Genomic DNA, 13,938 nt, shown 5'->3' on the forward strand with positions numbered 1-13,938 from the left:
GCTGAAGAGAAAGGCAGCTTTTACGCAAAGTAGCAAAGCTTCTGTAGTCAAGTAGACTCATGAGTTGGTCTTTTAGATTTCTCTGCTGTTGCTCATGGAAAGAAAAGCAATCTAGAATTCTAGTCTTGTGCCCATGGAAATACACAGAAGCTGCTGCAACTGGCAGGATAGAGTACAATTGCTCCTCTGTAGGAGCAAGATTTCCTGCAGGGTGTTCTTAGAAGAAAGGAACAAGAAGACACCTAAGTATAAAGCCTGAAACACTTTCTTCCTCTCTTCCAGAATTCTTGAAACACAAGATGGCAGGCACAACACAAGCTTCAACCAGATCACTCTGAAGCTCTTAGGTAGGTGCTTACAGATGGAGATCTCCCAGTCTGATAGCTTCTTGTTTGGCTGTTGTCGGTTTCAGGGCTTTTTTGTCAGTATTTCCACCTTCCAATTCTAAGCCAACACATACAGCTGCTTCAGTCCACCCACAATTTAGCCTAGGGAAAATGAAACCACCTTCATACTACCTGCATTTATAATCCATGCTCCTGCTGAATTATGAAGTGCTTATACAAAGTATGCAGGGCCGAACTCTAGGGTGATTTTGCATCTTTTGTTGCTCAAGACAACACACTGAACATGAGAAGCTTTGCTCTTGAATCGGGGGAAAAGAGAAGTGGCCAATGCCAGGTTTGGGTGTTTTCTTTTATTGTTAAAAGATTAAAGCATAACATTTCACCAGATACAAGAAATGGGATTTTTTTCTTCCTGACATTACAAACATCTGAATTATCAAGAGAAAATGTTGAGCTATACGTAGTCTGACTTAATCCACCAATTTAATGCATATTAGTTCATGCTTAAGACATGGCCAAAATACATAATCACAAAATAAGTACCTCAATGCTTCTAAAAACTGAGACAAGAAAGACAGAGAATTGAGTGCAAGAAATTCCCAACAAATGACTGTACACTCAATTACAACCTCGGGGCCAAGTTGTTCCAGAAGGGTTGGTAGTTTCTCGTGCCTGGCTCATTCGCTTTTAATTTGGTAAGAAATTTCATCTTAAAAATTTGATAAAAACATTTTTAAAAATAAGACATCTAACAAATGCAAAAAACCAAGCTCATTCTTCACAGAAATACAGGGGTCGCTTGCCGCTCCAGTCCTTAATCGCCTGTGTGTTTTACAAATCTTTACAAAACTAGTTTGTATCCATTTTGGTTTCAAAAACATAGTACATCCAAAAAAATATGACTCTACTGATGGGTAATAAAAAGACACGGACATGTATTTAAAATGACTTTTAAAAGTAAATTATTTCAGTAAAACATCTATAAGACAAGTTAAACATAGTACAACAAACCATGCATCTTCTGACTTGTCAGATCCGCTAAACTACTCGGTTAACATACAGCAACACTTCCGAACACTGTTGTAAATTCAGCTTCTCTAACACAAGGAAAAATACAGGCTAAATTTGTTCTTCAAGTGGTTCCAGGCTGTCCAAGTGTTTTTTAGGTGTATCATCGTTATGACGGCTTTGGCAATGGGTTAAGTGTTTCTTAAAGCCTCGGGGAAAATTTGATTCAAAATTACAACGCGGACACTTCAACAAACTTTGACCATGAGCAGCAACATGGTTTTTAAGAAGAGACTCCAAGAGAAAAGCCTTGCCACATATCTTACATTTGTATGGGCTCTGAACGTTATGCTTGTTGACTAAATGATGCAAGACGGCACCTTTTTTCATTGCACGACAGCAACAAATTTTGCAGTAGTATTTCCCCTTGCCGCGCTTCATGTACTTTGCTATTTCTTCCTCAGAAATGAAAGCCTCTTTCTCTTCGGTAAACTGAAGAACGCACTGTGGCTGACTGGGAGTAGTTGCACCGATTTTGCTCTCTCTGCTGTAATCAGAGGACTCCATATCATACTGCTCTTGGTCACTGTTGGATTCTTGCTCCTTCATCTCCATCGAGTCCATCTCTGCTTTTCCACACTCGCTGCTGTTCAGTTCAGAATCTGAGTTGTCTTGGTTTTCCTTCCTGGGCTTCTTTTTCGGGCATGAGTATAACATGTCTTCGGGTGATTCTTTGGCTAATATGGACTGTTCATCTGGTGAGAATAAGTCATCCAGTGGTTTCTGATCATCTAAAGTGTGAGAAAGAAAGTCACTCTCACCAGACTCACTGGGTGTCTGGGGCTCAGAGGAAAAGCCTGGAACACATTTGTGGGACTCAGAAAACAGGATGTTTTTCGGTATTTCAGAAGGTATAGTAGTTTCAATATGTCTCTGGACATCAGAGGACATAGAAGCAGCAGGTTTCTGCAGCTCAGAAAATACAGCTTGCTTTTGAATATCAGGGGATACAGCAGATTTCTGGGAGTCAGGAAAAAGAGCTTGTTTCTGTGTGTCTGGAGAAGCAGAATGAGCCTGTTTGTGGGCCTCGTTGAAGAGGCCGTGTTTCTGAATTTCAGGAGAAGTTGATTTCTGAGACTCCAAAAAGCAAGTATGGTCCTGAACTTCGGGGGAAACGGGAGCAAGTTTCTGGGCTTCGGAAAATAGGGCATGCTTCTGGACCTCAGGAGAAACAAGAGCTGACTTCTGGGCTTCAGAACATAAGGCATGCTTTTGGCCTTCAGTAGAAGCAAGAGAAGCAGACACCTTATTTTGGGTCTCAGAAAATACAGCACGTTTCTGGACGTCGGTAGAAACAGCAGGATTAGATTTACGTGACTCTGGGAACAGAGCTCTTTTCCGAGGCTCAGGGAAATGGGATCGTTTCTGAACCTCAAAGGAAGCAGCAGAGGTGGACTTCTGAGTTTCAGAAAAAAACATAGATTTCCGGGACTCTGAGAGTTTCCAAGATTCGGGAGACACTGAAGTAGCAGGTTTACGGACCTCGGGAAAGAAAGAAGGCTTCCAAGAGTCAGAGGAAACAGCATGACCAGACTTCCGAAGCTCAGGAGAAACAGAGGAAGAATGCTTCCACGTGTCAGGGGACAGAACAGGTTTCCAGCCTTCTGGGTAAACAGATGAGATGGGTTTCCATGGCTCAGAAGAAACAAGAGTGGACTTCTGGGATTCAGAGAAGGACGTCGATTTCCACGAGTCAGATACAAGCCTCCTAGACTCTGGTGATGCAACAGGGCCAGACCTTCGGGAGTCGGGGGCAGACCTCCGAGACTCTACAGAAGCCTTTGGAGCCCAGGGAGAAACCGCAGAAGATTTCTGCATTTCATGAGGCGTAGATCTCCAGGGTTCAGGGGAAACAGTAGGACCAGGTCTCCACGACTCTGGTGAAACTGCAGGAGCAGGCCTCCGGGTTTCGGGGGAAGAAGCAGAAGCAGGCCTACGCATTTGAGAAGCATGCCTCCGAGGCTCTGGAGACACAGCCGGGGAGTACCTTCGTGGTTCAGGGGATACAGCTGGAGTAGGTTTCTTTGGCTCTGGTGACACACCCGGGGAGTATCTGCGGGGCTCTGGAGACACAGCTGGGGAATGGCGACGGGGCTCTGGAGATACAGCAGGGGAATGGCGACGGGGCTCTGGAGATACAGCAGGGGAATGGCGACGGGGCTCTGGTGATACAGCAGGGGAATGGCGACGGGGCTCTGGAGACACAGACACGGCTGGCTTCTGCAGGTCTGGGGACACAGCAGGAGCTGGCTTCTGTGGGTCGGGGGATGCATCAGGGGATTGCTTCTGTGGGTCAGGGGATGCATCAGGGGATGATTTTTCTGAGTCTGAGGACACAGACGAGACTAATTTCTCTGGATCTGGAGACACAGCCTGAACTGAATCTGGGGACATGATCTGGGCTGACTTCTCCGGCTCAGAGGAAGAAGTCAGAGCTGATTTCTGGGACTCTGGGGACACTGATGATTTCGGACGCTTAGATTCAGATTTGGGGACTTCAGGAGAAAGGGCAGGTCTGAGAGACTCAGGGGAAGGGGTTGATTTCTGGGGCTCCGCAGCACCATTCTTTTTGGAGGAATCTGAACTTCCTTCTACCTGTCCTTTCCGCTCCTCGTTCCATTTCTCTGGTGCTGCATGTTGTGCTGTGATGTGATAATACACGTTGCAATACATCTTGCTGGTAAAGAAACATTTGTGGCAGTGAAACAGTTTTGCACTTTTTTGATAAAATATAAGTTTACCCAAACCAGCAGCATCCATTTCATCGCAATACTCTGGGTGTATGGTGCCCATGTGAATTTGTATGTTTTCATAGTCCGTTCCTCTGAAGCTGCAGTGATCACACTCCAAGCGTTCTGTGGTTTTACGCAGTATCTGCAACATGTCCATTTTTCTATGTTAATAGTCTTCACAGCACTTCACCTTACAAAGAGCAAGCTTCAGAGTTCCTGCAACAAAGGGGAAAAAATAAATCTGTATGGTTAGATCTCAATGTTAATTTTAGCTCTGTCAAATAACTGTATGTTTCCCCCTCCCCCCATCCTTTTGCGAAGCCTCAGTTTTGCACAGGTACTAACTACTTCATAAAGAAATGCAAATATAACTCTGGCTTTTCCAAGTCATCTTGCATTGGTAGAACTTGAAAAATCAAAGCTTTACCTAACAGCAGGCCTTCCTAACAGTGTAAAAAAAGAATACGTCAGTAAACTCTAAGAATCCAGGCAATGAAGAGTTAAGTTCACATCCATTTGAGAAATATGACTTGCTTTCTCAGTTGTCCTTTCTTCCAAGATTCGGAGTGTTTTTGTTTATGTTATGCATGTAAACTGAAATCAGAAAGTACTTTGAAACAGTGCCAGTAAAAACAAGCCATTTCAAAACTGCATTCTCCATCATAAAATTCTGGAACAAATTAAATGTTTTTGATAAAACAAACAAACAAAAAATCAGTAAGATAACAGAAGCCTAAATCCTACGCTCTGCCTTCCTCCATTGAACGCTATCTTCCTTTCACTAATTACATGAAAAAACTAAAGCCACTGTTCCTAAGAACTTTATCTATTGTAAGAACAGTTTTTCCATTATTTCATCCTGTTGCCCTAATAACATCGCCAACTCTATCTCAAAAATCAGACAGCAGAGACTTTTATCCTATCTGCGTGCCAGTCCTCCTATACAAAATACTTTGTTTGTTTTGGGACAGGATGGCAATGTCTCAAAATTACTGTTTCTGTAAGACCTCATGAAAACCAACAAAAACACAGAAGTGCAGCATCAGAAACGCAGAGCATTTATAATGACTCTGCATTCCAGTATCTCCATCAGAAGCTACCCCAATTACCTACCACAACAAAAAGAAAATGAAGTCTGAGTGATGCAAGGCTCTATAAGCCACTTCCACCTAGACATGGATGTTATCACTGCTGAAAAGCAATATTTAGACGTTTCTCAGCACTTATATGAATTGCACACTTTGCTTTTATTTATTTTTTTTCCTTGCAGATTCAAATTAAAGAACGTTCCACACCACCATATCAACCTAATCTGTAAGACTTACATCCAAAGTTCGTGTGCCAATTTAAGGCCTGAGTATATATATAGATTAATAACAAGTAAAAAATATATATATACCTAATCCAAGTTTTCTCAATTTATTCCTACAGCATTAATTTTAAGCTCTGGTTTCTTACGGAAATGAAACTTACACAAAAACATTGCCCTTCAGTGAATACCCAACCAAACTGGGCAAAGCAATATAATCTCTGGTTAAATTTCTACAAGTTCTGTGGAAAACAGAAACAGAGTAGCAAAGGCTAGGGAAATGTCACCGCTGAGGTAATGGCTGAACATTTCACTGAACTGTTACTGGTTCTGTTTAGCTTATAATTAGAACATGGCCAGTAGGCAACCAGCCTTAAAACCTGCAGAACAAGAAGTGTCTGCCTCTGGTTATAATGAGGGACAGAAGGAAAGCAGGCTAGCAGTACTGCAGAAGGATGGCATGGGCACAGCAAAAAAAAAAGCCCAGCAAGGAACTGGCTAAAGGACAGAGGACACACAGTCATAAGAAATAAAGGTCCACTGGTGTGGTGGCTCTTGGAACAGTGACTTTGAACATGCTGTATCTATGTACTTTACATTAAGCCACAGGAACAGGGAGCTTTTCCAAACGAGCACGTGTTCCAGTCAAGAAGCACGGTGGGTCCACAAGCAGAGCCTGAAGATGAATCATGCTTTACACTATGAGAACTACGTGCCATCTACACAAGAAGTAATTGCATTGCTCTACAACTATTGAACTGGAAGGAGTTTTTGGTATAAGTTACTATGTTCCAGTACTTCGAGGAGCCATACTAAGGCTTCTATCTGTGCAATAGCAAACTACTCGCCAACTGGAAAGACCCATATCAAGCCTTGTCCTAACACTCCAACAGATCCAGAACTCCTAGCAATTCAGGTTCTTTTTTTTTGGCTGAAGGATTTACAGCAATGGGTGAGAAGGAGATTCTGTAAGTCAAAACCAACAAACTGATGACATAGAGCTATAGGAAACAAATGTGTTTCAACCCAATCTCGACAAAACGTATTTAGGACAATAACAACATACTGCTCTAATCACAGTTTCAGACATGGAAGAGAATACAGAGTGGCAATAAACCCGAATTCTCTATTTTTAGTTATTTTCCCCCCAGAGAACAAAAAAGTATTTTCCAGCTGAAATTATCACAGTATACAACACAGTTTTCCAGGCAATCTCTTCCCCTTTTTTCACGACTTTCCTCCTCTTCACATAGTACCTACATGCTGCAATTTCTGGAGTTATCTGTTACTTTCATCTCTTAACTCCACACAGTCTCCATCCTCCGCCTTTATTTGGTCCCATCTTACTTTACAATGAGAATTTCCATTTTCTTTCAAATGCAACAGAAGTCCTCCCTGCCTCCCTTCCACAAGCTGTCCCAGTTACTGCTAAGCTTTTCTGACCAGGAGGTGATTCTACTTTCTCTTGCACCCACCATTATTGATTTTTATAACTTCAGCACACCATAGCTGGCAATCACTACAGAAAGTGCCTCTTCTGCTGCCATCTCTACTTAATTTAGACATACTTCTGAGCAAGAGATCCTCAGTCCTGACACGTCTTTGACCATGACTATGCAGAACAGTAACTCTAGTTTTAAAGTAGCTATTCTGAGACCAGTAACAAATCTGCACAGTGCTGAGCTACTATTAACTTGTACTGCCATTGAAATTCAGCAGGTTCACTGAGCACGCATCTGAACATCCAGTCTGTAAGACTTTCTTGTTAACATCCTTACTCACTTCTCCCTTTGAGCTCAAAATGCCACTGCTTACACATAGCTCCAATTACTGCCCTCTTCTAACTTAAAATCACAGAATGCATTGGTTGGAAGGGACCTTAAAGACCACCTGGTTCCAAGCTTCCATCCAGCCTGGTCTTCAACACCTCCAGGGAAGGAGCATCCACAGATTATCTGGGCAGCTTGTGCCAGTGCCTTACCACGCTCATGGTAAGGAATTTCCTCCTTGCATCTAATCTAAATCTACCTTTTAGTCTAAAACTGTCACATCCTGTCCTACTGCTATGCACCCTGGTAAAGAGGCCATCTCCAACATTCCTGCAGGCCTCCTTTTAAGAACTGGAACAATGCTGCCTCCCAGAGTCTTCTCCAAGCTAAATAACTCCAGCTTTCTTAGCCTTTCTTTGTAGGAGAGGTGCTGCAGCCCCCAGCCAGCTATACTCAGCTTTGTCACATGGATAACTGCACGATTCATATTTCTCTTTGTCTTCAACCAGACCACACCTTAGACTGGATTGAGCCTTAGATGCTGCCTTGCCTAGCTGAGTGCAGTCTGAAGAACATCAAGTCACTGTTTTCCAAACAGCCCCAGACCAGCCAGGCTAGCAACCATATGCTCAGTAACCAAGATTCCATGGCTTAGGACCTGCACGAACTGTGACGTAACATAACATTTGCTCAGCAGCATCTCTGAGACAGTACTAAACAATATGGACCACGCTGCTTCTGCATAAACACTTCAATGCAGACCTCAAAGGAACCTACCTCTACACTGCTCCAACTCCTGTCCATACAAAGGCTAAGCACCCAGTAAAGTGCCTCGTGCCTTTGACCAAACAGTAAACTCAAACATTGCTCTGGTCATCTGCAAGTCCCCCCTGAAGAAAAGTGGAAATCTCAGGATGAAGATCAAGCATGTGGTGACAAACAAGTTCCCACTGAACACAGCAGACACAACAGGACTGTGGGAGTTTCTTTCAGACCTGCTGAAGGCCCCTAAGATTAAAAAAAAAGCTGCTGTCTGCCTAAGTACAAATAATTGCTGTGCAGTTTTTCTAAGCACTCTTGTCAGGTCCCAACCCACAGCTGCAGGACACACCACGTTACACTGATTGGAGCTGAGGCTTCCCACCACTTTGCAACTACACAGTGCCCTGGATTCCTTAATTGCTATTTCTGCATCACCTCATTTTGCAGGACTGCAACACACAAACCACAAATACAGATATAACCAAACAGAACCAATTAACTCCATAAGAATACAAGTGAAGCAGAAGCCTGAAGCCCTGCACTTACACTTGCCCTGTCCACAAACCCTGCTTCCACTTCAAGACAAAGTACTGACAAGAAAAGAAGCCTCTACTAAGATTCTGGAGTTTGTAATACTGAACTTTAGCTAAGGGCAGCCAAAGCTTCTTCAGATTTTTTTCCTAAGACATTAAGATTTCCAGTGAATCTGAACAGCAAAGTGCTCCTGTCCACAAGCTCACCATCAAGCACAGTAACAGTGCCGGCGCCAGCTCAGCTCTTAGCTCGACCACAGCTTTTTGCTGGCCTATATGGGAAACAGATCAACACCCAGGACTCAAGTGAAAAATCTGATGAAGGGACTCAGCTTGTGTTGAGCTGAGCGACAGGAACAGCCCAACCCCAAACTAAGGCAGAAAGCAAACAGATCTCCTAACTCTTCCCCAGCAGGACTTACGGCCACTTCAGACCCAGTTCCAGGATTCAGCATCTCATTGTTCGTCACGATCCCAGTGCAGGATTAGCCATTCATCCCAACACCTCTCACAAACCTCCCAGTGGCATAAAAGAAATCTGCAGGAGACGCTGTGCGCCACCAAAAATCGGCCCACAGTGTTAGGCGCAACACAATGACTCTGGCAACTAACAGAATGTCTCTACTTCTCAATCCCATTTCAATCCCATAGTTACACATCTGTTTGAGAAACATTGTACACTCTGTTGCGAATTTTAATGCATCCCTGCTTTCATCCCGCACAGAAGATAAGCTGTGACTGTTTCGAGGCAGTGCCAGAGTGAGACAAGGAAGGGCTCGAAGCTAAAGATCTACATTGCCTGCGAGCATAGAAAATTACAGGTTGTTTTTAACATTTCAGAATATGGCAACATGCAGACTGATGTATCATCCCTCAAAACCAGTCCGTCCTGGTTCTCACTGACAAAAGGAGCTATGCTTCTTTCCCTCCTGATAAAGAATTGATCCTAATGAGAGACAAGCAGAGAACAACTGTATGCAAAGCACATCAGGGGTGCCAGTACAGCTTCAAAGGCCCTCAAAAGAAAGTTATATATTTTATATGATTCTTTATATCCGCATTGTATTCTCCATATCCATTGGGACTTAAAAATAGTGCTGCCATCCACACCATCCTGAAAAATGAGCAACATACTAGCATGAAGAAATGGTTTCCAGCACCCTCCCACACAAGCGCACAGCACCATTCTATCATTTCACCAAGCAAAGGATGAAGTAAGCCCATACTCCTAGAAATGTCTTCCTCAGATAATCCTCTCCCTTTTACGGGGTGCCACCTATCACAACTCTGCTCTGACAAGCCCTGTGACTGCACAAGAAAGATGGCTGTTCACTTCCATTGGTGGAAGCCCAGGCAAAGATCAGCCACATTCTCTGCCAATGCAGATGGTTGACTGTAAAGTTAACACCCAGCACCTGACACCTGGATACAGCTGCACCATCACTTCTACCAGCAAGAGCAGATCGGACTGCAGCTGTGTTTAAGCCAAAGGGAAAGTGACACACTCCTGCAGTGCCAAGAAGTAGATGGGAGCGCTCTTGTGGCAACACCATGCGTCTCCTGTACCTGTGCGATGGCTGACAAGAAACAGAAGCTCAGCTCCCACAGGCAGTGGTGGAGCAGGTGCTTCCCAGTGTACACGGAGGAGATGTGAGGGTTGGCTCCAACACACAGGGAACAAGAGGCAGTACCATGCTCTTGCTAGCCCGCAGAGCCCACAGGAACCTGACTGTACTCACAGTCAAGCTCTGAACACCAGCAATCACATGTGTGCAGTGTTCCATCAGCAGTGATCGCTGGGTCCAGCTTTAAAACTGCACTAGGAGAGGAGGCTCCAACACCCTGACTTTGCCAGCCACCACTGAGAGATGTGCTGGGAGAGCAGGCACTTGGTCCAGCAAGGGAGCTCTTGCACGATGAAGTCGCAGGTTCAGCTCAGAGGAAAACTGAACAGTGTCATCGGATGCAGATGGCTTCGAGAACACGAAGGATGCAGCACTTCACCTACCTCATGGGCCTTCTGTCTTTGCTAGAAGGACAAGTCTACGGAGCAACATGAGTTCCTAGTATAAGACCCAGGGGCAACCTAAAGTACAAAGTATCTGACATACCTACGTCAAGATTAAGAAATTACCGTTTCTCATGATTCAGACAGGGCAGTCTAACACTGTATTAGCAACAACGCGCTGTTAGCTTCCAAAACTGACCTCAAAAACACGTACTTCTGCAGAGCCGAGCTGACGAAGCGGCAGTGGCCCAAGGAGCACACACAGGCACGCTGTACCATACCCTCCCCGCGGTGACCTCGGGCTACGAACTCCACCTGCATTACAACCAAACAAAATTCGACGTGAGGACGGCTCAGGGAAGGGAAGGATGAAGTCGGAATCTCCACCTCCCTGCCACAAATCGCTCAGCTCGGCCCGCGCCCGGCTTCGCCTCCCGGCACCGCCGACTCACAGCCCCGGTGCGGCGGACCCTCCCTCCCCGCGGGGCCCGGCACTGCACGAGGCCGGCTCCGACCGCCCCGGCGGCGTTTCCTAACGCTCCGCTCCCGCCCCGCGATCCCCGGGCGGCGTCGCCGGCGGGGGCCCGGCACGTCGCCGCCTCCCGGCCTCGCTTCCACTCGAACCCCGCAGCCCCCCGCCCCGCGGCGGCCCCGACCGAGAGGAAGGCCCCAGCCCGCCGCCCAGGGCGGAGAGGAGCCCGCTCGGCGCCGGGGGGCGGCGGGAAGGGCCTCCCCCCTCCGACCGCACTCACCGCTGAAGCACCTCCGGCGGCCGGGCGCAACCCAGGGAAGACGACGGCGGCGGGCCGGGCCGTGCCGGCGGCGCTAGCGGGCTCGGGCCGTGCGAGGGGCGGGGAGGAGGAGAAGGGGGCGGGGGGACGCGGGGGGGCGCCGGGAGGAGGCGCGCGGCCGAATGGCGGCCGCCTCACCGCCCCCCCCGGGCCCGCCCGCCGCCCAACCGGAAGCGCCGGCGCTGCGCTTAGCCCCGCCCCCCGCGGCCTCCCGCCTTCCCTCGCCGCGACGGGCGGGCGGCGCGCGGCGTCGGTCATGTGGTGCTGCCGTAAGGCGGAGTGGCGGCTGCGCTCGGCTCGCGGCGGGGACGGCGGGAACGGCGGGAACGGCGGGAGGATCGTGTGCTGCTGTTACCTGAGGGCCTTGTGTGGGCCGCGTGTAACGAGAGCTCCGTTCCCGTGTTGTATTACATTACGGATCTAACCTGCTTCATGCGACGGAGCTCTTGTTTACTGTGACACCTGCAGAGAATGGGCTTAATAAAGGAAACACTTCTTTAAGCACTGCAACGGGCTCCACAGGGAGGTGGTTGAGTCACCATCCCTGGATGTGCCAGAGAACCTTTGGATGTGGTGCTCAGGGACATGACTGAGCGGAGGGCTGTTAGTTAGGTACTATGGGTAGGTTGTGGTTGGACTCAATGATCTTTAAGGTCTTTTCCAACCTGAGCAGCTCTATGATTCCATGATTCTAAATAGTTCGTAGAATGATAGAATCACAAGGTTGGAAATGACCTACAGGACCAGGTTGGTTTTTTTTTGAGGAGAACGTGTCCACCTTAAAATACCTCTCCATGTTTTATATGTACTTGGTACCTCTCCATGTTTTATATGTACTTGATACCTCTCTATGTTTTATATGTACTTGGTACAGCACTTGTCACCATTTGCCCCCTGAGGATCTCTGGCTTACAGTGTGGGGAAAACCACAAGACCTCCACAAACTGCTTCTGTTTTCACTTTCAGATAGAATCTGCACACAAACCTCAGCAGTGCTGAAACATTAGCCCAAGCCTGTATTGTTTCCAGAAGGGCTGGTGGTTGTCTCCCCGTTCTGCTGTAACATCAGGTGGCATTTAGCAGTGATCCATCACAGCTCAGAGCCCACGCAGAGTCAGTGTGTTTGGCAGCAGTTGTGGCTAAGAGTCTGTGCTACCTCTCTGTAGGCACCAGGGGAACAGGCTGGGGCACCTGAGTGATTTTCAGGTTCGTTTCCTTTTGAATACAGGACGTGGACATCGGGGTGCTCACTTGGCATCAGCTCCCAGCTCTTCGTGCACGGGCACCTGACAGCAAGCTAAGGCTTGTTGCTCTTCTCCTATTCTCCTTTGGGAAATATCTTCCAGCACAAAGCATGCACGCATGCAGCGTGAAGAGGTAAGCCATGTACCTCCCAAGACTTTCTGGAAGTGGCTTATAGCCATTTGTTTTTCAGTAAGAATAAGCAGCAGAATGTGTTTAAAAATGGAACCTGAAATTGTCAGAATGATGCTTGGGAACTGAATTGTCTTCTCTGTAAAATCACTACAGGTGTGAGTGCAGATTTCTTACTGGATATTTATATCCCCCATCGGTTTCCTTTGACACAACAGATCATGACAGAATGGAGTCTAACTCCGTCTTGACAGACAAGGTGATTTCCGTATACCAATGACCTTGGAATCCGGTAAGAAATAGGACAACAGAAATTGTGCGAGGCTATCAAGGTGGTGACGATTTGTGTTGAAGAGACAGCACTATACTGTAAAAACAAGGAAGGCAGATGGAACCCAAATCAACTGTGATGTAACTAAATACAATTCCCGTTTCTCAGGGAAGCTGGATCTACTTTCAGCAGAGCTGAATTTGCAAAACAAAGTTGCTATTGTGGAAATAAAGCTCTCACGCCACAGTGACTCTGTACAAAGACAGGCTGCAAGCCTGCATTTATTTTGTGTCATCAGGAGGCGCGTAGGAAAAAGAGCAAGCACTGAGCAGGTGGCAGCTCCTCCTGCCCGGCTTCCCCTGTGAATATCAATGTTCTGGATACCCTGTGTGTGCAGATGTGTAAACCCAAAGCCAGCTTCCCTGCAATCAAACAGGATGCAGGTGTCCTAGTTAGTGAGGGGGTGACAGCTTGTCCCGAAATATGTGAATGTTCAAGTCCTGACAGTTTTTACTGAGCCAAGGTTACAAGTCCAATCTTTGGTAACAAAGAGGTGGCAAATCCTCAAGTGGAAGTTTACTGTTAAAGAAGCTATTTAGTTACTCGCCTTTAATGCCACCAAGAGGTACTTGCAGCCCAAACACTCATGGGAAGGTGTATGGGAGATTGGTAATCACAGCCTGAACCTCTGAGTAATCAGCTGAGGCAAGTATGGGGTCAGCTGTGGGAGCACAGGTGAGAGTGATGTAGCTGTGCTCCCGGAAGGGGTGGAGCTCGACTCCATCCCCTCTGAGACCTCATTTAAGGGCTGACTCCCACTGAAGCAGCATCTCTTGGAGATTGCTCACCAGTGAGGACTGCCCCAGCTTCTTCAGCCAAGGCACCACCACTGGTGAGTTTTCCTTTGCTTATACTTTCTGTACGTTTGCTACCATCTGTATATTAATAACCAATACAAAAGGTGAGAGAGTAGC

General features: G+C 46.6%; 1 protein-coding gene across 2 annotated transcripts; it reads right to left on the minus strand.

The window, feature by feature from the left end:
• Positions 1–677: 677 nt before the first annotated feature.
• On the minus strand, positions 678–11,472 carry CHAMP1 (chromosome alignment maintaining phosphoprotein 1). 2 transcript variants are annotated; one of them, XM_072361280.1, is made up of 3 exons: positions 11,281–11,472; positions 10,743–10,843; positions 678–4,363 (listed from the first exon to the last, which is right to left on the minus strand). In XM_072361280.1, the coding sequence occupies exon 3, from the start codon at positions 4,302–4,304 to the stop codon at positions 1,467–1,469; it is 2,838 nt and encodes a 945-aa protein (XP_072217381.1). In that variant the 5' UTR covers positions 4,305–4,363; positions 10,743–10,843; positions 11,281–11,472; the 3' UTR covers positions 678–1,466. The 2 variants fall into 2 exon arrangements, with proteins under 2 accessions (XP_072217381.1, XP_072217373.1); XM_072361272.1 differs by having other exon boundaries at positions 10,728–10,843.
• Between the last annotated feature and the right edge of the window lie 2,466 nt (positions 11,473–13,938).

This window comes from Excalfactoria chinensis, chromosome 1 (assembly GCF_039878825.1).
Source record: "Excalfactoria chinensis isolate bCotChi1 chromosome 1, bCotChi1.hap2, whole genome shotgun sequence".
Taxonomy (NCBI): domain Eukaryota; kingdom Metazoa; phylum Chordata; class Aves; order Galliformes; family Phasianidae; genus Excalfactoria; species Excalfactoria chinensis.

Coding starts and splice junctions, on each gene's coding strand:
- CHAMP1 (XM_072361280.1), bottom strand. CDS start 4,304: ATGGACATGTTGCAGATACTGCGTAAAACCACAGAACGCTTGGAGTGT.